This window comes from Magallana gigas, chromosome 5, assembly GCF_963853765.1.
Source record: "Magallana gigas chromosome 5, xbMagGiga1.1, whole genome shotgun sequence".
NCBI lineage: Eukaryota > Metazoa > Mollusca > Bivalvia > Ostreida > Ostreidae > Magallana > Magallana gigas.
In genome coordinates, this window is record NC_088857.1 from 3,957,530 (window position 1) to 3,983,548 (window position 26,019).

At 34.4% G+C, this 26,019-nt stretch overlaps 1 protein-coding gene across 2 annotated transcripts; it reads right to left on the bottom strand.

The window, feature by feature from the left end:
- Nucleotides 1–1,968: 1,968 nt before the first annotated feature.
- On the bottom strand, nucleotides 1,969–25,208 carry LOC105326437 (homeobox protein Hox-B3). 2 transcript variants are annotated; one of them, XM_011426481.4, is made up of 4 exons: nucleotides 25,038–25,208; nucleotides 15,081–15,263; nucleotides 4,835–5,398; nucleotides 1,969–3,843 (listed from the first exon to the last, which is right to left on the bottom strand). In XM_011426481.4, exons 3-4 carry the CDS (start codon nucleotides 5,298–5,300, stop codon nucleotides 3,059–3,061), a joined length of 1,251 nt encoding a protein of 416 aa, XP_011424783.3. In that variant the 5' UTR covers nucleotides 5,301–5,398; nucleotides 15,081–15,263; nucleotides 25,038–25,208; the 3' UTR covers nucleotides 1,969–3,058. The 2 variants fall into 2 exon arrangements, with proteins under 2 accessions (XP_011424783.3, XP_011424784.3); XM_011426482.4 differs by lacking the exon at nucleotides 25,038–25,208 and adding an exon at nucleotides 15,538–15,695.
- Between the last annotated feature and the right edge of the window lie 811 nt (nucleotides 25,209–26,019).

Here is a 26,019-nt window from a genome sequence, read left to right on the forward strand (position 1 = left end):
AACGGAGGGATGGAAAACCAGATGGGGAGGGAGAGGTTCGATTTGTGTGTAGGCCCTCTCCCCGAACCATCGCGCCGTGTTCCGACAGTGATTGTCATGGCGCCTGTTTGTCTATGACAGAATTTGCATCCGAGGTGAAGATCAACTAGCTCATGATATTAAAAAATTAACTGTTTAAACAAATAATAGTAAGGTGATAGGCCTTTAACAGAAACATTTTTCACACCAAACAAAACATCGCTGCTCATTCATGAGGAAATGAATTGCATTTTCTAGCTTTCAAAAAATCTAGTTTACTAATCTAGTTTAAATTTATTATTATTATGTGTTGAGTATTAAGTGTATCCACTGATGAAATTTTAATCCTAGAAGTAATTAATCATCTTATTAAAATAAAAATGCATGTAGTATCATTTGATGGAGTGATCAAAGAGAGACTACTGCATAAAGAAATATAGGGTGACTCCGGATTATCTGTAGTTACCTCCTCTTCGCAAAGCTATTTAATTTAAACACTCCTCGGTTACAAATAAAAATGAACCAATTTTTTGACGTTTATATATACTTCCATTATGCTAGTTATTGAATACTAAGTAAAGCAGAATAGTATGGTAATATAAATGTATAAGATATAAATCTGAAAGAAAAATAACAAAAGAATCTGTTAAACGTTTGGCTTTCCATGAAGGTCCGTCAAAATTTTCTTTCTGATTAATGTCGTTACTTTTATTTTCAAATAAATCATTTAGAACTTGTTCAGTAATATCTTACTCATTATTTACTCAATACCCAATTTTACCTTTACTTTACTACCATATTTTTAAGAATTCACGTTTGATAACAGACGAGAAAATGAATTATCATGACCCAGAATTGAAAAAAAAATTACACAAAAAATAAATAAGAATCTGTGAATCTGATTATCACTCACATTAATCTAATGAACAATTAATTGACAATAACAGCCAATATGTGGTTCATCCGATAAATTTTATCTCAAAGCAAGATGTACTCTGATATTTTTCCAGGAACCATATTGTCAATTATGGAATTTCCAGAGCGGGTGTGAAATTTAATGCAATATTTACAGTATGACAAGATGTCATTATGTTAATTTTGCATCTACACCCACCCAAGAAATTTAAAATTCTACAAACGATATAATAAAGTTAATATGAAATGAAAATAACGAAGGAGTCAGGACTCAATTAAATCTCTCTTTCTATCTATACTGGACGAGGACAAACGCCAGACTGTATTATAAGGGGTCATGTTTGTTTTCTTAGCTAAATTTCGTCGTGGCCTGTACCCGCCTGTGACGTTACAGCCGGGCACTTGCTGCTATCGTCTGCTTCAGATCAAATATGACTCTTGTGTCAGTTTCACGGATCCAATTCGGGGTAAATCTCGATTATTCTTGATCCGTCGTGTTTGCTCACAAAACAGCCAACAATTGGTTGGTATTTTGCTGGACTTCAAAGGCCGTCTTCTGCAAATATTTTGTTGTCAAAATGAAAGGGCCAATGTTATTTCTAAAGTCCAGGGACGGTATATCCACCACCATCTGAAAATACGGGGTTAAAAAATCACGTGAATTCATCTTTGGTGTGGTAAAATTTTAATTGAACGGAGAGATAGAAATCTCCAGGACGTTTTGAATTAATGCACACTGACACTCGCTCAAAAAATGACGAATTTGAAACTGAAGCGCGATTTTATCATCAAAACGGTTTACACTATTTCTATCAAAACGGATTTCAGAATCAGAGGTGGCATTCTACGGCATTTTTCCGAATTTCGGTTGGCTCCTTGAAGACTTAAACCCCTTGTCAATCAAACTATTGTAAACTTTTCCATTGCTTCTCGGATTCTGAATATTTGATTAGACATCACACATAGGCAGAAATCTGGACACCTATTCTCAATACGTAAAATTGTTTCTGCCTTCAATATCCCCAAAGAACAGACAAAATACGTTCTAAATTCATTTATTTAAGATTTTGTCATCGGGACAATTCACAATGTAGGTCAATGAGAAAACAACATCTTAGTCCAACGTCGGAGAACTAGATTTCAGTAAACAATATATGGTAATACAAGTAATTAGGAAAGTAAACAGGAATAAATCTAAATGCATGAATCCCTATCCATTCGTTCTTCGAAGTCAACCATTTAAAACTTATTTTAATGATTTCTAATTCCAGATGCTAACAATAAAGGACTTCAGTGAACGAGATATTACAACTATTTCTATAAGACATTTAGACGTCACCTATTATCAACTAAATTTTGCTTGGACAAAAACCACTACTAAAACAGACATGGACAACAATACAAAAATAATAAAACAGAGAAATTCTCGTTTGGCATGACATAAATTACCCTGATTAGACTACCAATACAAATCTCATTAATGCTTTTGGTCGAGGTTAAAGGTACTGTCACGTGCTAAATGTTACACGTATTGTCACATGGTATATAGAGGTTACATGTATTGTCACATGGGAGAGGTTACACGTATTGCTTGATGGTAGAGGTGACGGCATTGCACAATGGGCAAAGCCGGGTATCACCCTCACTGGCTGACCACTCGACCCTTCCTTCTGACGGTGCAGTCTGCCCGCAGATTCCGTTGACAGATCGCCATATTGAGGCGATTGTGTGTAAGTGACCAGCGTCCTAATACAGCTGTATATTTCCTCGCTAGAGGACACTATTAAAAGACCATTACTTTATTAAACAAGTGTCAGGATAGGCAGCTCGTTAAGGCTATCGTTTCAATTGAGTTCCGGCCGCTTTATTTCACTCCCTGATTCGCGATAGTGTGAAATCAATTAGGTTTATTACAGGATTTAACAGAAACGTGACAATTCCAAGACAGGCTTTACCAATAGTAAACTATTTGTCCTCTATGCAGATTCCGTCAATTTCCTTCTGCTCAGAAGTACATGTATTAAGAATCCTCCCTAATTGCTATGAGAAAAATATGCATTTCAAAGCTAGAAACATCTGAATGATGCAGCGGAACAATTCGACAAAAATATCCATCTTTCCATATTCATAGATGTGTCAATTTTGGCACATAGTCGTAAGAGCCCTGAGAATAGCAATTAGAATTAGGAATTCCGGAAGAAGAGTATCCCATATTGGAAGAGAAAGGATGGGCGTTTCCCGTGTCCATATGAGCGTTCATGTGCGGTACCTCGGGATACATGGGACTGTGAGTATTATACGGACCCGCAGAGGGGTACCCCGGGTTATCGGAGGGGATGTGATTGTAGCCCGGATGTTGCGACTGCTGGTAGATGTCGCTGTACTGCTGATGTGGAGGAGACAGAGACTGCGTCTGACGAGGTGACGTCTGCTCCCGGAAGTAATGACTGCCGTTATCGGCGAGGTACTGATGACGTAGATTGAGATCCTGGCCCGGTATCTGGGGGGAGCGAGAGGTTTTGTGGTTGGTGTGATTGTTGTGGGCCCCGAGGCCGGAGTGTAGTCCGTGGGGTGACTGAGAATGAACGAAGTCGTCGGGACTCAATTTCCCGCCACATTCACTCCCCACTCTGTCTCCACCACCGGAAGTCGAGCCCTGACTATCACTTTCACTTCCGGACATATTCCCGTCGTGTTTACATTTCTCTGAGTGCGGCTTTTGTCGCTGCTCCTTCTTGAATTTCATTCGTCTGTTCTGGAACCAAATTTTGATTTGTCTTTCAGTCAGGCTGAGCAGTGCCGCCATTTCTATTCGCCTTGGTCGGCAGAGGTAACGGTTAAAATGGAATTCCTTCTCCAGTTCTACAAGCTGGGCGCTAGTATACGCAGTCCGAGCCCTCTTAGTTGGCTCTATTAATAAACAAAAAAGTTCTTTTTTATAATACTGTCAAGTTCAATAATTATGAAGAATATAATTATATACGCAGTTAAATCTTAGCTCAAATTGATAGTTTACATTGAAATCAAAAATTTATAATCTTTGAAAACTTTATAATATTTATTATTAATTGCAAAATTATTTCATTTTTTACATAGCTTTGAATTGCTTAAATATTTGAGTTTTTTTTAATGCATATTCAGATTCTTAGTTGTTTCTTGCTTACAATTATCGTTGGTAATTCAATTAAATTATTTCGAAAATACGGCTGAAATTGTATAATTTAAATATATCAAAGAAGCACAAACCATTCACATTAAAACCGCTGACCCTTCATATAATTGAATTAAAACTTTTATCTACAAGTAATTCGAGGACCACACACAAATACAGGAGTATCATTGGATAGAGATTACACCTTGTTACAGACAAATTTACGTGAAAAATTAATCCTCAAAAACAAGGCGGTAAAAAATTAACATAACATACAGAGATTAAAACTTTTGAAATAAAAGATAAAAAGAGCACAAATGAAAAAAAAATCAAAGTAATAATCCCCGATAATGAAACTTCTTGCGTTTTCAAGGGTATTTTTGTGTTTACAAGATCAACTATGAAGATTTGAAAAACGAAAGGTTGAGTTGTGAATGGTTTAATATTTGTTATTTGCATCAAAACAGTTCTGTTGCAGAGAGGCCGAGAAAAGAATCTACCAATGTAGGTAAACAGATGTAGCCTTAAATTGATATCAGTCAGGGCCGATATAATCCTGGTAAATTGTCTACTGTGTCAGACATCTAAAAAACGAACAATCCACAGAAACACGCCATAAAGCTAACGAAACAGGCGAATTCATCATCAGAAAATTAGGCTTTAATGGGGCTGCGGTCATTGAGGGAGACTATAAATGTCTACAATAAATTCCCCACCTCATTACAGGCACATGCACAAGGAGCGACTTACCGGGCTGTGGTTGCGGGGTTGTTGTCTGTCCCGTTTGCCCAGGTTGCTGTTGGTTTGGTTGCGTTTGTTGTTGTTGTTGCGTTTGTGGCTGCGCTGTTGCTGCTTGTCTTTGCTTTGAATTTTGTCGTGACTCTTTCATCCAAGGATAGATTTCGCCCTTATTGCTGAACGAGGTTGGATTCGGACTCCCAACTCCGGTCAAGTGGTTAGAGTAGCCCTCGGATCCTGTGTACTGTGTACTGAAAGTTCCAGTAGGAGAAGGAATGCTGCTGTTTTGCACTGCGCACGACGGATGAGAGAAGAAGTCCCCGTTTGATGGAGACATGTTCGGTTGGCAATAGGGAACATCGTAGGAATAATTTGTGTCCCCGGGGAAGTAATTCTGGAACACAGACTGATGGTTGTAAAACGCAGTTTTGTGCATGTCTCGGCTGAAATTTATTTCATTCCCCTTTCTATGTGTCATATTATGATAACTCAAATCATCTCCTCCATCGACCTACTCAGCCGTCACGTGACGCGATTCCAACCAATCACGGAGCTAAATCAGACTTCATTCAGATCCTGAAAAGAAGAGAAAAGAATTTTCCTCTTAAATTACGACTATAGGGGTATTGAAATCGAAGACTATGTAATGAAAAAATAATCGCTTTGGTCAGGGGGTAATATTTTTCGCATAAATTATGTTCCTCTGACAAACAGGAATTGGGGTAGAGAATGGGGGAGACGGGTGACACGAGGCCTGGTGTCAGTCTTATGCAAGGGGAAGATTGACCACCACAATGGGGTCACGGTCCAATACGGCCGCGACCACATCAAAGGGGCCGACGGAACCTTTAAAGTTTTCTAAATTGAGTAACAGGATTAAATTCAGTCGGTTTTGATTTTGATTTCAAATTATTTAAATGTCAGCTATCTTTTTCCCTGATTGATCAATGTCGGCGTTTTCTTTCTCTGCTTCATTACCGGGATTTTTTTTTGTTCATCAGATGGATTCTGTGGAATAGTTTATCCCGGATGTTTTCAGTGTTGAGTTGGTAAGTATTGTAAACGCATTCAAAGAAGTTAATTGAATTTCCGTTTTGGTGTGAAAATAACCCTCGACTCGATTCAGAATTGATTTATTCTTCATTAATTACGTGTTAACCGTCCTTTCTAGGATTCGCTTTTCACTAAATATTTATATAACCAAAATTACTGAGGTAATATTGTAGGGAAAAAAGTTCATTCAAAGATATACAATTGTAATTTTATTTCCAAACCCTTTTAAAAAATTTAAAGTTGAACAAAACCAGTAAATTCTGATCATAACTAAAACTGAAAAAAAATTTACATACAATCAATTTTACCTTTTTGGTATTAATAATGCTCATGTTTTCTGTCAAACATTTTATTTAAATTTTTCTTTTCTTTTTTTTCTTGAAATTAATACGAATGTCCGGTCTCTCTCTTTTCCATACTCCTGACGTATTGTAACTGACAGGGCAGATCGAAGCCCAATCAATCATTTGATCTCAGATCTGGACAGCTCAAACCATGAACTCAAATTCTGATGTCAAAACTTGTGTACGTCAAGCAGCGGTCTGTCCCAATCAAATCACTGACAAACAAAAAATCGGCGAATCCACTGATTTATAACATAAGTATTGGCCATCAAGTAGTTCTATTTATTTTATTTCTTTGATAATCTATTTATTCATTTGTTGATTAAATAATTTATGTAAACGTTAATTATTTTTCATTTTCTCTGTTATTGTTATTTTATTTCACTAAATTTGATTTTACACGGGTTGTTAATCTATTTTAGTTTACTTAATTTTACGCGATTTAATAAACTATTTTATTTAATTTTTTTCAGTTAAGGTTCAGCGATAAATTTATCTTCAATCTTCTATGTTACATTTTGTAAATATATCGGGTTTTCCGTGAAAAAATTCTTGATAATATATTTTTATGCATTAAAAAATACCAAATAGTAATTTGAAATTAAATAGATTTATGGTGAAAGATTTAATCAATTTTGCCGATTTGAAATTACTTTAAAGTTTATATTCTTCATTTGTGATTGAAAAAAGTATATAAAACTGATTAGAAAAAAATAATGATTTATTTGTATATTAGCATGGTTTTAAAAATCAGTTAATTGCGCTCATGCATTTATGAATCATGAAAATATAAACATTAACGACATAAAAAATGATATATTATCTTAAATTCAAGTAATTAAAAACATCACAATGATATGTTATTTATGTAGGTCTTTTTTGTATTTTATACATTTAAGAATTATTGCAAAAAATAAAACAAATTAATGGACTTCACTAGCATTTTGCTAGGAAGTCCATTAAAGAAAAAAAAAAGAAAAAATGTAAGGGAGGTTTTTATTTATTTTTAGTTTGCCGGTAAAATCTCTTCAGTGCACATATTAAAATATATCTTCTATGCCAGTCCTACGTTTGTTAATATCTATGTTGTAATTCTCAACTGAATAAAATAAAGCAGTGAAAAGATTAGAAAACAAAACCTTTAGTGAATTCTATTTCAGCTGCTTTTTTATATATGACTTGAAGGTTTATTAAAACAACATAAAACGGCTGATAATAAAATTTAGTAAAATGTTTCATTTGCAAAATAATTTCTTTATTACTCAGAAACTTATCAAACATTGCTTTATTGAAGCCCAGGGGTTTTACGCTTGCTTTACATGCACCTTTCCAGAAAGATAACGTTTTGGCGTTGTCCTGGTAACGGTGGGGAATCAGTTTCTCATTGTTCTACACGGTTTTTATGAACCTATACCTGATGCAGAACACAATCTCACTGATCTTCATCCAACCAAGAAACAATATCAGACATCACTAAACTTTAAAGAGTTTTAAATTAACAAGGAGTTTTACATGCACAAACACAACGTTGTTGCCAAATATATTTAATTCTGTTCTTTTTTTTTCAAAAAAAATTTATGCAATAACAACAATATTTTGTTTAAAACGTTATTTATCAAAAGTAAAATATATTTATATATTTGTTCTTAAAACTACTGAGGGTTAAAATGATTTTTTCTTTACTGTAAATGTGATCTTATTTTTTTTTTAGTTTACTTAGTAAGTACACGAAACGACAAAAGCAAACTACATGTTTGTTTATATTTATATTTAAACACTCTACAAAATAAAAAAAACCCCACGAATTTGTATTTTTGCTTATGACTTTAATTTTGCTTTAATATATGAAGTTGTCTCTCAAAAAATATTTTAAATTACTTGAAAGTTATATAGCATAAATATTGTTTCCTTTATGTAGTGCACTGTAACATTTGTTTAAAGTCTTACACTAAGAAACATTGAAAGTTAACGTAACGTTGGTGGAAGAAACTGCTGAAGATACATGTATTGTTGAGTAATGGATAAATAAAAAATGCTATTAAAACCAAAGACATTCATAGAAACTTACTTTGAGAGAGAGAGAGAGAGAGAGAGAGAGAGAGAGAGAGAGAGAGATATTTTCCAGTGTTTGAGCAATGTGTCTTGCTATGAGCAATCATCGTTTAGTTTTGGATTAAAATCAGATTCCTCCCCTGTCGCAAATCCGCTTCACTGGATTCGAATTTAACTCTTACAAAATGAAGCTGAAATCTTACAAAGTCAGACAGAATGAGATGAATATTCAACAGTCAGCTTCAATACACTTTTACACAACACTGCCATCAAGTTCTCCAAGCGAGAAATTTCCTTTGATCCCCGAGTTTATTTTTGGATATCGATTTCCGTAAATTGAATATGCAGACAAGTCATATTATGGAAATGAATATTGCATTTGTTGGATTATTTCAAAATCAGAATCAATTGTGCTTCCCGCTACCGAATTTCTATTCCGATTTTATTACTCTTATACAAGACTACAAAAAAGCACCTACCAATAACAAGACATGAACGAGGGACTACGAGTTGTGTGGGTGTTATTGGGACACACCAGTAAAGGAAATCTGGAACTACTTGCAGTAAATCTTTGATCTTCCCAATGACAATGGAAGAAAGTTACGTCACGTCAGGGTAACAGGTGACTGGATGAGGGTGATGAATCACAGGGCCCACAGGGGCTGACAGTTGGAGTGTTGGGGGAGAGAGTAAATAAACCGTGGTCCAGGCTGGTCGTCATCTGTAACCACCCTCCTTTACTATGAACCAGATTTACTGATTGTGCTGAATGGAGGGGGCCTAAGTACGGGGGGGGGGGGGGGCAAACTGATGGACCATGGATCAGCACACTGCTGCAGATGATTACTTCTATGTTTATGAAAAAAATATTTTTACTTTTAATTCCTATTTTCGAGTTGATAAGGGTTTTAAAAAGTTAGTTCATAAACAAATGAATTCACGACCGATTCTGATTTGTACAGTTGTCTTCAAAGCTTGAGAGCAAAATTTGGTAAAACGGATTTTTATTGGCTATGCAAGGTTTTCTATGCACTTCTAGCCTTCACACTTACACCATTTACTAACCCATTCCCAAATTGCAAATTACATATTTGCAATTTTAAAATTTCTTTCCATTTAAGACAGATTATGTTGGATCATTAATTTAATTTCACATTATAGATATATGCATGTAGTTTAAAAGAATCAAACCGTAAATAATTGTTCATTTAAAAGTAGAAGAAAACTATTTTAGGCAGAGACTTTAACATTGTTAAGATCACAAAATAGAATATTGATACTTCTTAGTAAGAGCTCGTTATTCGAAATTTCTAATGACAGAAAAACTTCCAAACGTAGATTGGTAACTGAAAGTCTTAAAACCTTTCCTGTGAATCTTATATATATTGTATATATATTTTATGTCCTGGCAAATAGTTGTATTTCGTACGAATGACATTCAAAGCTTGAATTTACAATGTACAAAAGAATAGCGAACTTGTCTTACAAAGATGTATTTTATAACTATTACATCATTTTAAACGACTCTAATCAAGATCTGAAATATGGTAGTCATAAAGTTAAGATTACAAATAAGAAGTATTCGAGAGAAGAGATCTGGGTGAGGATGTCGTCGGAGGGTGAAACTGTTCCAATGGTCCACTTCAGAGCGGGGAGAGAGCGACTGATGATTGATGTGTTTTATCACTGCTCAAAATCAGACCTGGGGTCTGAAAGAAGTTGTACAAGATTAAAATTTGATACTCCGTACGAAACAGCGCATTGATTCCCAGCATGTAGCGAAAAAGCATAAAAAAGATAGTTTCTCCGGACTCTTAGCAGCCTGTGAAATAGATCCCATTCCTGCGCTTTCTCACTAAACGCTTGTTTCTTTTAACTTTTTATCAAAGAGGAAAAAATCCTTTCTGAGCCTGAGAGATTTGTAAACATTTGTTTTTGTGATTGTAATTCTTGGATTCGGCGATTGCCCTTAGACTGCTATAGCCCGTCAGCAACCAGCGCTACGACCTAACGAACGTCTAAGAGGCTTATGTTTGGACACAAACATGGTAGAGAAATAACAAAAATAAACCTCTGCTCCGTAATTGAAATTAATTTTTTTTTGATGCATACAGTCGGAAAGGTGCTTTGATTTTATGACTTGTAGATGTTCAAATTCATCTAAGTTTCTGACAATTAAAACAAAATAACAGAAAAATAACCCTTTGCTCCCTGCCTGCAATGATCGTCATTTATATGATGCATAGTGCCAGAAAGACACTTGGATTTTATTCAACCAAGTCCTTGAAAATTAAACCTTGCACAATTTCTTAAGTTTCAAACGAACAACAACCCATTTGCCAACATTAATTAATGTTACAACCCTTTTGTGACCACTTAATGCAATTTATTAGATTAGCCTTGTGCACTTGTAAAGGTTTAGTCACAAATAACAACTGTGCCTAGATCAAATTATATGTTGTGACACCCAGCCAATTACGATGACGTAAATTAACTATGACGGTGGACGATTGTTATGCTGTATGATACCCCTCGTGTGCTCTTTGAGCAGCACCAGTGCTGCGCTGCATGGTCATGTCAACTTTACAGAATGAAGCTTTTTTCTTGTTGAGGGTCGGATTCGGTGTCTGGGTAAATATTTATCAATAGTCTAACGTTTCGACTCGTTGAAAACACTCACCTCCAACTGTCGCTCCCAATAACTAGAAGACAAGTTAAATAAAAACAGGAATTTAGTGTATATAGCCCAACGGAAAAAAATGTAATCGAGTTTGTTCCATGGAATGCATGATGCATCTGAAAATGATATTCTTTGAAAGGTTTTTTTCTTTCTTATTCGCGTTTCCCCAAAATCCTGGACTGGGTTCGACTTAACACTCTACACCGTATTGTGTCAACAAACTGACAAATCGAACTGGAAAGGAAGCGGCTTGTCTCGGCGATGGAGGTGTTTTATTGCCATACGATACGTGTGAAATACACGGAGAATTGATATCAAGTCAGATAACTGCATTCGAATATCAAAAAAATATCTCCATGTGTCAGGCATGTCTGTCTGTGTGAGTTGTAAAGAATGCTGACAGGATCCCGTCAGCTGGCATACTCTAAAACCTGGCTTGGCCCCATTGGCCTGGCCTGGCCTCAAAGTTGGCCTGGCCTCACTTTTGGCCTCAAAATTGGCCTGGCCCCAGATTTTGGCCTGGCCTCAAAAATTGGCCTGGCCTCAAATTTGGCCTCTAGAAAAATTTTTGGCCTCAAATTTATATTAATATTTTCTTTACATATTTGATGTTTTTATTGATTTATTTTTAATGCACATTAAACATCCCTTTTGGTGGCTATAGTGTCATAAAGTGAAAGTGTATTAAAAATAATAGTTACAGTTGAAAATATAGTACTAACAATATATATAATATGTATGACTACAAGTATGTTGAGTAACAATTCTAACAGATTTTTATTCATTCTGATTTAAATTCTTAAGAACTTAGGAATGTGATTTGGCCCTGCCATTATATAATCATGGCATGGTTTTGCTATGTATTTAGATCAAACTGCTCTCAGGATTTGACAATATCTATGAAACTCTTCTTATACCATCGACTTGTTTGAGAAAAAAGTAATGGAAGAAGCCAATATTTGTTTATTCTAATCAACATCAAAAATCACAAAATGTTCTGCTTTGTTCAAATTCTGATAATGACATTTCCCCATAGGAAAACAATTATTTCCTAAATATACAAGCAACACATGCATGAAACTCTACCCTAACCAGGAGGTGATGATTAATGACCATTGCTGAGTCAAGGTATCGAAGGATGCAATGTTGGGGTCGTTCACAAATGCCATTAATTAAATTAGACATGTGAAATGTTATACGACAGGATAGGCAATGAATCTGACCCCAATGTAGCAGATTAGGGACAGAAAAGGTTAATATTGAAATTCTGCTAGGGAGGGAAATTTGGGCATGATTGGTGTTGACAGGTAATGTAAACAAACAGCAAATTTTAAAGTGCATTACACAGTGATAATGATTTAATGCTATGTACCAGTTTACAAATGTTTTGGATATCAATCAGGTCAGTCTCTTAAAACGATGTTTAAATTTTAAATGGGAGATGGGAGTGGAAACTTAAATGCTTAAGTATTGGCAAAATCTATTCCTTATAGTAAGAGCAGTGCTGTACATGCATGTCATAGGTATTTTTTGTGTGTTTAGACATGGATTAAAGTAATTCAACTTGAAAAATCGGTCATCTTGTCATATATATATTTTCATATGATTATTCCTTACGAATATGCAATTTCTAAAAGAAATCAATTAAAATTCAATCTAATTCTAAGAAAATGAGAAAAAAAGAAATTTTAAAATTTGAGGCCAAAAATTTTTGAAGAGGCCAAGTGAGAGGCCAGGCCAATTTTTGAGGCCAGGCCAAAATCTGGGGCCAGGCCAATTTTGAGGCCAAAAGTGAGGCCAGGCCAACTTTGAGGCCAGGCCAGGCCAATGGGGCCAAGCCAGGCCAGGCCAGGTTTTAGAGTATGCCCCGTCAGCTTTGGGGTAGTTTAGGTGCCTTTTTCTTGGGGCACCTTGTCGGGTTTTTTGTCGTAGTTTACCTGAGCTCCCTTACAACAACTTGAACACCTCCGTCTAACACCCAGACTGATTGCTTGAGAACGCTGCAACATGGCTGCATATCCTGACAGTTAAGTGTGAATGAAATCAATGAAGAGTTAATTGTCGAGATCTACTTTTGCTGTTGTTATGCTTAGTAATACAGAGTCTGCAGGTTGGAATAACCGGTTAACTGTGATTACTTGGCATAAAATGACATGGAACCCTGTATCTAGTAACAGCTCACTGGTAAATCTCTAATTTAAAGATCATATACATGTACACATTTCTAAACCTTTTCAACAACTGGGATACTAAAACTATGTGCTATTTTGGTTAAAATACACATTAAACACAAATGGAGAACTAATTGCCTTAAGCTACATGATTGATAAAATTTGCAGTTATATGCGTTACGAGGTCATCTTAAATGTTCATATATATTCCAATATTTTTTTTCATTGACAGATACACATATCTATAGTGTATGAAATGATATTCATCAATTACTGTTCATTTTTATTTTTGTGAAACAATTCATGCACCAAACACATTTACAGTTAAAAATAAAGATAGAACTAGGACTCTTGTGCACATTTATATATTTATAGATACTATTTGGTTAAAATATATTCCTAACGGAAACCGCCCTCTGTATTGCAGTCAAACAAGTCTTCAAAGTTCAACTCCCTCAAGCAAGCATCATTGTAAACGCTAGCCTAACCATTCCTCCAATGTCAAAAAAAACTTAATTGCAAAGTAACAGTCGATTATATTGAAAGGTATTCTAAGTTTTTTATTTATAAAAATGTCTAGTAAAATGTGAGGTCTGTAATTTTGTCCAAAAGCATACAGATATGGAAATAAAACTCCGCGCTACTAGCGGCTATTGAATTGCGGTGAATTAGGTATCAATAATTTTATCATTAATCATTGTCAATGATGCGACATCTGTTTAACTATCTAAGTAAGGGAATGAGATAGAAACAGAATTGATTTAAACAGTCCCACAAAACAAAACTCGGGATCTGCATACAATGAATTAGATTAACTTCCTGGACATCCTCGCTCTCTCTGTTTGAATCGCTCCGCGTCCGTAGAAACCTGACAAACCACGGGACAGGAAGAGTCTCCGCTTTCAGCGTTAAAAACGTTAGTCATCTCGCACAGGTCAAAGGCGACGTCAAACCAACGCAAAAAGACATGAGGACAAAGACATGCAAAAGAGCCTGAATTCGAATTGATTTTGGTCTTTTTTTTAAATTTCAGTTCTCGTTCATAGTTTGATCCCCTCCTCTTCCAATCCAATGGATTGGCATTCAGGACGCAAACAAGAAAGTGGTATTTCTAATTATGTATCATTTCCCGTCATTCAGCGTTTGACACAAATACATATATCATAACTGGAGGTGACAATGGGACCCATAAATTCTAATGAGACTCCTGGGTCTCCACAGAAATGGAACCCCCATCGTGAACATTAACCAACCATAGTGAATTACTTATAACTTTAGAGGTTCAAAGCCAAGCAAGACAAAATAGCGCTCAGAAACCACTGGTTGATAAACTGCATCTACGATGACATCTGGCCTATTTACATTTTTTGTAAAAGGATTTCAAAGATTTTTTTTATTCAGATCATAATTGAAATACTGGAGAAAGAAACACGAGTTATTTAAAGAGCCAGACAGATTCAACAAACAAATGGCGGAGTTTGTTTTCCTGGTCATGCTGAATGAGAAACTCTCATCTGCCGCTCCAAACAAGATACGGTATAAAGTGACCGTTTCTACTTATAGATCTATCAGAACCAAAAGGCGCGGTTTCCGTTTCATTGGCTTTTTAATGAACATTAAACTTGACATCATATACACGTACATCTCCCCATGCCACCACAAATCTGTTCATCTAATGTCTTGTTTTTAAATCATTTTTTACTTGACACAAAATTATACAAAATATAACTATTAACGTATTTCTAGGACACCAGTACGATCACAAAATGTTACAATTCCTTATACAAAAAGTAACAAAATTAAGATCAAGGCAATAACAGCTACACTGATAGGTAATTTACTTATCTCTGTACACACATACAACTATACACACGAGACCTGGGGTGGCAGGTTAGATACTGGTGAGTGTAGCCTGTACTGGCAGTCGTGGGAAAAATAAAAATATAAAAAAAACTTACCTTGCTTAATATCTGTTTATCTGCTCAAGGGTGTGTCTTTTTGTACAGGTGTGTTCTAGTATTGTTACATCCGCTGTTACAGATCTATGTAGAACAAAGGTAACTTTTTGTAGTCTGTTTGCACTCCAACGAATTAAAAGTTTATCACATTTGTCAGACGCTGGCTATCATAGAAGTTTCTTTCTGCAAGAGAGAAAGAAAAGAAAATTTCTTTAAAACATCATACCAAATCGACCCGACCTTATAATGGAATGATTTACAAATACATGTAACATCATATGAGACACTATTACATGAAAGTCGGTCTTGGAATTTCGGAGTTAAAAGAAAACAAAAATCTGCAAAATTAAGGTGCTGATTTACGTAACAGAAATGAGCATCTAGTATTGCCAGAAAGATAAGAGAACAAATAAAAGAATTCCAAAAACTTCTGCACATAAAAAGCACTTTCATTAACCTTGCCGTTGTACGAAGATCTAAGCCATGAGAGCAGGAACCAGGACCAACAACAAAGGCTCATGAAGCAGGAGAAGAACGACAGTCAGAATGGAACACACAGAAGATCGTTAGATCATCAGGGGAAAAACCAGGAATCGGTCACTAATAAGCCTTATTGAAAATCTCATATGCTCTTGTTATCTAGCGCTTTCGGAAAAAAAGTTATGTCGTTGACATTTCTCAAATTCTCTCTCTCTCTCTCTCTCTCTCTCTCTCTCTCTCTCTCTCTCTCCGTGTGTGTTTCGAAAACAAGACCCACAAGATCGAAATAAGATGCCACACATTGAAGGTTTCAAAAACCGTCACGCCTGAATCACTGATTTATGTCTGTCTGAGACGCAAAGAGTAAAAAAAAAGTTTTCGAAAAAAAAATTATTGTTTTTATTGTCCCATTAAGGTATCAATGCAAAGTGGTATCATGTTTGCAGTGCAGATTTGAGAGGGTGATAAAAAAGGAGATATTAATGGCAGACATCATTAACAAGATTGCCCGTAAATTAGCTACCGATTCACAAGGCCAAAAATCCAGGTTGAATTTGAAGAAGTTTTACATTGGGAATAGATGAGCTGACACAGGGCCTGCCCGGTGATAAATTAATATTACGGCGGTCGTTTGTCATTTTCTCTCGTTCTCTTTTTTCTTTCGAATTCTTCCCCCACCAAATCATTTGTTGACCACAAATTGAAGGATACAGACATGGATTATATATATTGTTGCACCGTGAACTTCATTCTTCCATATGTGTGGTAATTTTTTTTATTGTACGTAAAGGTGTGAGCGTCGAATTCAAAATGGAGATTTAGAAACTGTGGAACATAAGGAATATATTCTATATCGCGCAGTACCAGTGGTGGCTTTCTCTTCAATTTTGTTCTGGTGGCTTTTAGAATTATCGTTGTAATTTTTTTCTTTTCTTTTTTAATTCTTTATCGGGATGATGAAACATCAGCTTGGAATTTATAACACCTACACCGGATTATTTTTATTGGTAATCGTCTAATGTGTGTGTCTTTTATCACAAATAAGAATTGGATTTCAGCGGTGTTGACTTCAGAACTTTCCATGGGGTAGAGTAGACCAGAGAAAATAGAACCCGGAAAATATGTCTTCCTAGATAAACACTTTAATTCTTTTATAATATTTATTATTTATATCATTTTATTAAATTGTTAACAATTCAAAAAAGAAAATTCCATTTAAAATGAAAACAATTCTTTATAAAATTATGAGAAAATAGTTAGTAACAAATTGCAGGAAATTATTTTCTAGAAAGTGAAATTTCCATAATATCTAAAAGAAAATTACGATAAAAAGTTTTGCCATTATTTGTAGCAAAAAAGACCTTTTTATATAGGTCACCAAATCTAAAATAATTGAAGGGAGCAAAATATAGAATGTATATAGTTATACTTACTCGATTAATGATAAATAATCAATAAATATGATATCTAGTGGCGCCTAATCGTCTCTCCGTATTTACAATTTTTGCCGATTGAGTTTTGTATTTTTCGGCGGAAGCATTTAACGCAAATATGTAATTTTAGAAGAGAAAAATCATTCTTCAATCATTATATTCTTTAAAGCTCGAGATTTCTGAGTAATGTTTACCGAGTTAGGCTCACGGTTTCGTTACAATCGAGTTATTATTTGTAACCTGCATGCCTTTTTCTCTCCCAATAGCAGTATCGTGTCTGTGTTAAATAAACTGAATTTATAACAATAGCAAAGTTGACGAGAGGAATTCGATATATTTATTAAAGGAACACTTTAGATCGCCTCAAAGAAATCTAGCCCCGACAAAATTGACAGCTTCGGGGTCGTGCGGGGGAAAGGTGCGAGAGCGGGACCTTCCGAATATCCCCGTACATAGCGAGAAATCTATCTGATCATAGAGGAACCGTGTGACCAGGTATTATAGAAAGGTGTCACGAATTATTCCGATTTGTTTCTATCCAGTTAGAGCCCGCCTTTTATATTAATGAAATCCTTTGTACATTGTAATAATTTGTCTAACACCTGTTGGTAATCAATATATCAAAATTAGACCTGAAATCTGAATTTTGTTTTCTCGATTTTTTAATCAATTCTAAATTTAAATTCAGAAAATGTAATAAATCATAGTCATAATTTATCAGCTATTCAGGATTTTCTATAGATTTTAGAAAATTGAGAATAATTCATTATTTAACCTCAAAGTAATATTTTCAATTAATAATAATTTAAAAACATAAAAAGCGGTAAAACATTCATGAGAAACATGTCACTATTATCTCATTAGATAAGATAATAAGTGACTAAAATAAATAACAAGATGAAATTTTATTTCATTAACCTTTATAGAATAACATTAGTTATTAATAATTAAACAAACCCAGTGCAGAGTCGATAAAATACTAAAAAAAAAATTCCGAGAATTTCTAATATTTACACATATTCATTATAATAGCAGATAATTGCTATTTTTGACAAATATTCATTATAATAACAAAGTCAAAATATAACATGATATAAAAACCATCACATTTAGCTGAAAATTTTATATGTGATTTCTGAAGCTGTCAACTGGTAAAGAAAAATTTCATATATTTTAATATACAATTAAATCATTTTCCATCATCTTTATATGAAGCTCTTCTTTAAAGGAGATGAATATTGTCTAAAATGGCTCCCACCCCCACCCCTTTAACTTCAATTTTAAATTTACTAAATGTACCAAATGTAAGTTTATCTATTATAAACCAACTCATATCACATTGGTAAAAAAGTTTGATAACCTTTTAATTTCCTATTTTTACCCTCTCTTTTCTTAAAATACAGTAAATAATGAATTCATTTGCATAAAAGTCCCTTTTCATGCCGTCTTCTTCGGTTCTGAAATAATTTATGGACAAGTCAACAATATGTTTTGATAAATTTGACATTAATTTAACCCCCGAACAAACAATGGGCAGCGACCCCTGGGGACCCCTTGCATTGACAATGTTTTTTAGTTCCACTTGATAATTCTGTCAAAAAGTAAGTTCTCCTCCCCGTGTTCCAACCCAACCCTTGTACGACGGACACATACACAAAACCAGAAACCGGAACTGTCAATCAATATCACAAAAACGTTTGCAAGTTTGTCCTTGTTCTTCAAGTTCTATTTTCATTCTTTAATAATATGGTATTCATGCTTAAAAAAGGGCCTTTCGTATCGACAGCGCTGGACAGTCCAGCGAAGTCTGTGAACCACTGCGCGACACACTCCCTTTGACGACGCATTAGCTATGCATCTCCAAATATTTCTTAATGTTGATACACGCTCCTTTTCCTCTGATATATATTATTTATGAACTCGTTTGAAACACACGGGATAATGATGCCCCTAACGCGGGATTAATACGATGTTGTGTGTCATGTTTCTGTAGCTAAATCATCCAGAGATTGGACTTATCTACACAACCAAGATAAATTGACAGAGTGAAACACACACATGCAGGATATACAAAGCAGAAAACATTGACTTTGAGGTGTAGGACTCTGTATATAAAATTCAAAGAATCTAATTTAACTTGTAATTTTTTTTACCAAGAAAATAGTAAAAGAAACGATACATGTATATGGTTATACATCTCCATATCATCTCTCTCTCTCTCTCTCTCTCTCTCTCTCTCTCTCTCTCTCTCTCTCTCTCTCTCTCTCAGTTTCATTCATAGCTTGGAATTTTAATGTTCAAACATAGTCTAATATAAAGTGAAATAACATTGCCGATAGTTATGGTGAATTATTGTTCACTAGCCTGTAGCACCTTGATTCTTTGACAAAATGTAAATTGTTCTCGGCAGGAAGCCCGATTCCCTAATGTAGCTGTCACAAAAAACACCATGCCAACTGAACTGTTGTCATTTTTCGCCATGTATCTATAGGGATTTCAATGATGACATCCTCCGGTAAATCCAATGTAACCGGCCGAACCTCTAAGAAATTTGAAACTGTTTTATAGCGTTAATCCTAGCTAACAGTTTTCCCACCTAAGCCAACTTCAATCGTGTATATTATTGAAATGGGAACCTCGCATCATTTACTCATTAGCCGTGCCTAAGAAGACATGTTCTCTCTATTTCCCTGTAATGTGACTGATTTACGGCAAAGGTTTAAAGTCCATTGGACAGCAATCGCCAAGATCTTATTGAGGAACTATTGAGAGAAGTCCCTTTATGTTTGGTAGTCAATTGGACTCAATGAGGTAATTTGGAGAAGGACCATAAAACCTTCAATCCTATTGCAATACAGAGCGGGGACAAATAGAGCGCCAACGTCGGAGAAATTAGTACCGTTTTCTGTATCCCTAAAACGTGCATAGCATTTACTCTACCTTCTAGTGTGGCAGAAGCCATAAACTGAAAATACAGACAATACTCGTGTGAATCGTTTGAGTTAAATTGCAAAATGATCTCACATTTCAATGTATTTTGCCTTTTTATAGAAAATATTTTCTCTTTTTTCCACTTTTGTTAAATTTTTGCTGAGACAAGTCTGAAGGACACCAGTTTGTGGTTGAAATTTCATTTCTGAAAGAATTTTGTAAGGGTGTAATTCGATCATAACCTCATGACAATACAATCAAAACATCATGTGACATAAAGACCTTATTATACACGGTATAGGTAGGGGAAACATATGATATTTCTCTGGTTTTGACTGGCCACGTGGACAGGTCGCGGGTTATAGATCATTCTGAGGAGAAAACCAAACAAACATGATAGTTTCCGGAAAGGTCTAAACATTTGAAGAATGATGGATGAAAATTAATACCAGCTAATGTTTCACAGAAGTAACTCAGACCAAGATTCGTATAAAATGATCAGCCCAAAAAAGTGAAAAACCAAAATAGCGGGCCTGTGTTATCATTTAGAGTCTGACACCCCACTAATATTTGGCTATGTTTTGTAAATCAACCCCCGGGAACCCAGTTTGGTTCCATTGTTAACTGTCGGCTTTTTGATTTATCTTCTTTTTGTTGAATTCTCCGTAAATGAAATAGATTTATTGACGAGGTTTGAATGTTTAGACATAATACTTTGATGTATAAACTTGCTAAAGTTTGCAACTGGTTTAATGAATCAGTGTTTGGAACAATTAGAAACAATGCCGACGGTGTTTGTAGAGATATCAAGAAATAGAGGACTTTTTTTTTCTAAAGTCAAGGTCTTCGTAAAGAGATGACTTAGATTGTGTTATCGATTGCCTACCGTCAATTTCACATTTGTTGCCATCGATTCATCATTTCTCCCGGCGGTGTGTTAACCAGAACCTGTGTACTGGAGCTGGTTACGTATCGCAATCACTGCACCCCGCGCGGGGGACTCGGACAGACGGGCTGAAACTGATCCATGCGGACCATAACGAAAAAAAAACCAGAAGCAAAGTTTGATTTATTGTTAAAAAACCAATACACGGAAAACTTTTATCCGGTTTGAAGTAAACACTTATACAATTAGTTCAACCACTGAATTGTTATCGTTAATGTTATTCAGTTTTTTTGTGTAACATAGCTGAGAATCGATAGTACTGGTACATGGTCTAGTTAAACTTTTTGATTCCATTTGATTTGACTTTTTTAGATCATCTGATAGGATGAGTTTGGTACAGCGGTACATGTTTAGAGATGTATGAAGTCTTCTCTTATTAATGATATTCTGACTAATAACAATTCTACATCAATTTCGCAAACTATAGTTGTCATAAATTAACTCTATTCACGTACATCTTTTTGATTTCTTCAGAAAAAAGTTTAGGTGATTTTTTTCTACGGTATTGGATACTATAATGAAATTGATATTTTCTTTTGGGACGAATTCACTTTCAATTATAATAAATACAACAATGTCAGCTGTTTTTGTTATGTTTTTTGGAAGGAATCAACACAAGATTGATGCATATCGTGCATGTTGTAACACATAATTCTTTCATTATTGTTTTATAATCAAATGGCATGCCTGTTACTTTTGTAGATCGCACTGTTCGAGTCTTCAGTTTTGGTTTAAAAATATTTAAGTGATAAAATGTCCTTTCCTATTAGTTATAAATATGTTGGTAAGTTGTTGTAATCCAAATGGATATTAACTCGGCATTTCAGGATAATCATATTTATATGAAGGACTATTTTAGAAAAATAAACTTGATTTTAAGGTTACAAATTATTAATCAGTTGTATCAAATTAAGGTTAAGTTTATGCCTCGGCTTCGATTAAAAAAGAGCGATCTATCTTAACTAGTAAGTGTTTGAATAGGATAATATTACTTTAGCTTTGTATATTTCCAATTGAAAACTGCAAAGAACCTTCCCCTCTCCTTGATGCAGATTTCTTAATTTAATATGAATCATCGTTTGTTTTTAGATTTTACCAAAGCATCTACATGTACTGAAATATTGAATGGTCATTTAAAAATTCTATTTTTATTTATGATTTTTCATTAGTAAATAATATTGTAAACACTGCTTCATAGAGACAGAATAAGACTTGGATTTGTAAAAAAAACAATTACATGAGGAATTTCATTTTGTATAGTGTGAATAATTGACAAACTGTTATTTGTTTTGATTTTAAATTAAAAGAAAAGAAATTGAAACTTTAACTGTTTTGAATAAAATAGCGGGGAACGATTTGGAACACACGCATTTCTAGTAGCTTATTGCGACTGGGCAAGGCGCCGACATCAAGCAATTACCCAGGATGTGAAGAATTTAACATCTTGATTCAGCACATGGTTGGAACGAGGAAAACAAAGTGTTTGGATTCTTGTCACCCAGGATCTAACTGCCCAGTGGCAGGTTTCAGTCAAGATTGTTCTTATCATCAGTCTTAAATTTACAACCATTCAAAATAATTCTTACAAAATCTTGAAACACGTTTTACATTCGCGGCATGAACTTGTATATCTCAATACATGCATATTTACAATAGTTATCCCTACAAATTGACTTTTCCACGCCCGTTGTCTTTTTGTAATTCTGTTATTTGTGGCCATGTTTGAAGATGGACATGCGGTGTGCTTTGGCGTTGTACACCTGCTCAAAATGAACTGACAATAAAACAAATAGAGATTTGTAGCGCGTCTTTAAGCTGTCCAAAAATGATGAATTACTCCTCAGAAAAACTGTCGCAATTCCCATCTTTCGTTTCAACAAGCATCAGATCTTGTTCATCTGGGAGATAATAGAGTAGGCTGGGAAATCTAAGATTCCTCTGTTTAAATTGGATAACATGCAAGAAATGATTAATATTGATATTCGCTGGTGCTTATTTCTGAAAAGAACAGCTCATCTTAATTCTTGTGGAAAAATAAATAATAAATTCAGAGAAATCTTTCCTACTTGATGCAAAAAAAAAATATAAAATGACACGAGTTCCAATTAATATATTTGAATAAAGCAAAAAAAAAGTTCTTTCTCTTTGAAGAGTTAAAATTTTAATTTCATATAATTTTGTCCAATTTATATATTCATGAAGAATGATTCCAATAAAGAGAAACATCAAATGGTACTTATATAACGGCGTGATATGCCTTCAGAAATATTTTTTTGTTTCATGTCTTAAGAGACATCAAGGGATAATTCGGGACCATGTAAAAAAAAATCAATAGAAAAAGAAGTATTCTGCAAATATTAGAAATTTGTTTAACTAATAGTTATTTATAATTACATGTACATGTATTTAGTTTTATTAAGTAATTTTAACACGTATTTGAATTTCGTTACAAATTCACGGCAATATTTGGAAACGAAATAGTAAAATATATGCGCTATATAAACTAGTAAACTCTACACCATTACATATATCTATTTAAATAAATGTCACAGAAATTAATTAAAAAATAAATATTTCTACCTACATGTACAGAAAAACGATGAACTGGTGGTGTTTTTATTTTTATATTACAAATGTTTTATTTCAAGTTATTGAATGAAAACAGCGAACGAAAGCTATTTTTTTTTCAAAACATAAACGATTTTATTACCATTGATCGATCGCCTTGAAAATGTGAATATGCATACAACTTTTTCTATGTCGTGAACTGGTTTTAATACGGATATGAATGAGAAAATATTTGATAATGTCACAAAATCAATAAGCTAATGTACGAGAAATGTAACATATCACTAAACACAGAGAGACCTGACATTTTCCCAAAGTAAACTGAAATATATATAATTGATAGTATTTGGGTCAATATTAGAATAATCATTGTCAAAATAGTTCGCTATTTCAATGTTACCCATAAATGTATTTGAAAAAAAAAATACAATTTAAAAAACGTTTTAAATCATTAGATGTGAAAAAGACACAAGCCCATATTCAAACACGTGGGTTTTTTCACCCGGTGTGGGTATCCTTGTACCCTCGTATTGCGGTCAGGTCCCCAGGGCTCTGAATTCGTGGCCAAATTCATTTATTTTTCATTACAATACTAACCTTGGAGTGTACATTAGGATGGCACAATAACAGTTTAAAATCAAAGTCCTCGCCGTCCGAGTAAAGAAACCGGCCAACTGGACCGTTGAGTCAATTCTGAATGTCCCCAAAAAGGTAACTACATGTATAGGACGCGGGGAAAAATACGTAACATTGGGAATTAACATTGGGAGAACAGCAATTCTAAGCGGGTCAAGCATTTCATCCAATGTTACTGATTTTCTTCAATAAAAAGCTATCAAAATCGCAGATTTCAACGTAGTCATCTTATAAAGAGCCTTTATCACATAAGCAATAAATTTAATATTTTTTAAATGTTTTCAAAGCAATTTTAAAAAAAATGGGGAAACATTTATGAATTACATTTTTTGTCTCAAACAAACTGTGTAAAGAGAGAAAAACAGAGAATTTTGAGTTAGAAAATGGAGAGAGAGAGAGAGAGAGAGAGAGAGAGAGAGAGAGAGAGAGAGAGAGAGAGAGAGAGAGATTATAGACATTTTGCAATCACACCCGATTTTAACAGTATTTTCACCTTTTACAATTATATTTTTTTCAAACAAAAACACACACAAATCATCTATTCCAAAGATAATCCACTCCTGTATTTTATACCAATGCAGAGTAAAAACAATATCCAAAACACGACATAAAGCGCTGGTGTCATTGCTCATTACACAAATACTAGAAATACATACACAGACCCCTAGTTTTAAGTTCTCCACATCTTAGTCCCTCCCCTACAACATGCAAATTAAACGACCTGCTTAATGATCTTTTAATGTGTATTTTATTATCATCGCCAAAAACCCCCAAACCTAAATGAGCAAGCGAACAACTTCATTCAATTTTCATGGGGTTAAAAATTATCAGACAAAATTATATGATCATAAAGCATCGGATTTATTGTTTTATGCGCGCCCGAGTGAGGCCTACATTGACTGCTCGCCCCTAATTACACGATGTTAGGTGGTAATGGATCTTGATATACAGAAAATGTATTACCTTTCGACTGTCGATGATAAACGAGCCCCTTTCTTCGTCTTGCGCAGAAACCCATAAAGCAGAGGACCCAGCAAACTCATAAAATACCAGCCTGTCATTTTCAATATGGGGTCACGTGACCTCGATTTGAATGTGTAAACCGAAGAGGCAGCTTTATTCCCATTCTGATAGGTCGACCACTGATTACTGAAGTAACCCAAATAATGGAGTCAGGCATAGACATACTACACCGCGGAAATTTGTTTCAGGTGGAAGAGCAAGGTGTATATATATACCTGCTGCTACAGCGTACATATTTACGAAGACAGGCGTTTGTTACAAGATCCAAACAACAGAACATGGACTTGCAAACGGAATACGCACAAAAGAGAAAATTTATATTTGTGATGTTTGATTCTTTATTCGCTAGATGTTTACATCACATTAAATATTTATTTATTGTATTTAAGAATAAATAATTTTTATATTTGATAAATAAATGAGAATAAAATTAAGAATGAATTTAAAAGGATCATGATATTACAATATTCAACTAGAATTTAAAAAACAAACGAAGAAAAATACCCAAATATAAATCCATCAAACTTAATCACTCAATGATCAAAATAAAATTCAAAAGGAAAAAAAATATAAATCCATTTTTGATGATTTAAGCGCCTTGCCTAATTGGATAAATGCATGTATACGATGTTCGTACAAAAGAAATTGCATAATAAATCTTTCTTTATTTTTATTTTTTTTATTAAATATAACTTTCACAAAAAAGGACAGATACAAGTTATATACGACATATTAACTGATAACACAAATTGGATCAATACATTTCTCTAGTATTATATCATTTTATAGGTGTATATACACAAGTGCACACACTAAATCTTTAAAAAAAAATTCATTTTTTTATATATCCTTGTAAAAGGGTCGCTTTAGTGACAGCTGCTGAAATACTTTGTCGTCTGGTTTAAATTCGGAGAATTTTCAG

Bases quoted from the DNA above. Each gene is read 5' to 3' on its own strand.
- LOC105326437 (XM_011426481.4), bottom strand. From the start codon at position 5,300: ATGACACATAGAAAGGGGAATGAAATAAATTTCAGCCGAGACATGCAC. The intron at 3,844-4,834 runs GTAAGTCGCTCC...GTTTATTAATAG, and splicing joins AACCCCGCAACCACAGCCCG to AGCCAACTAAGAGGGCTCGG.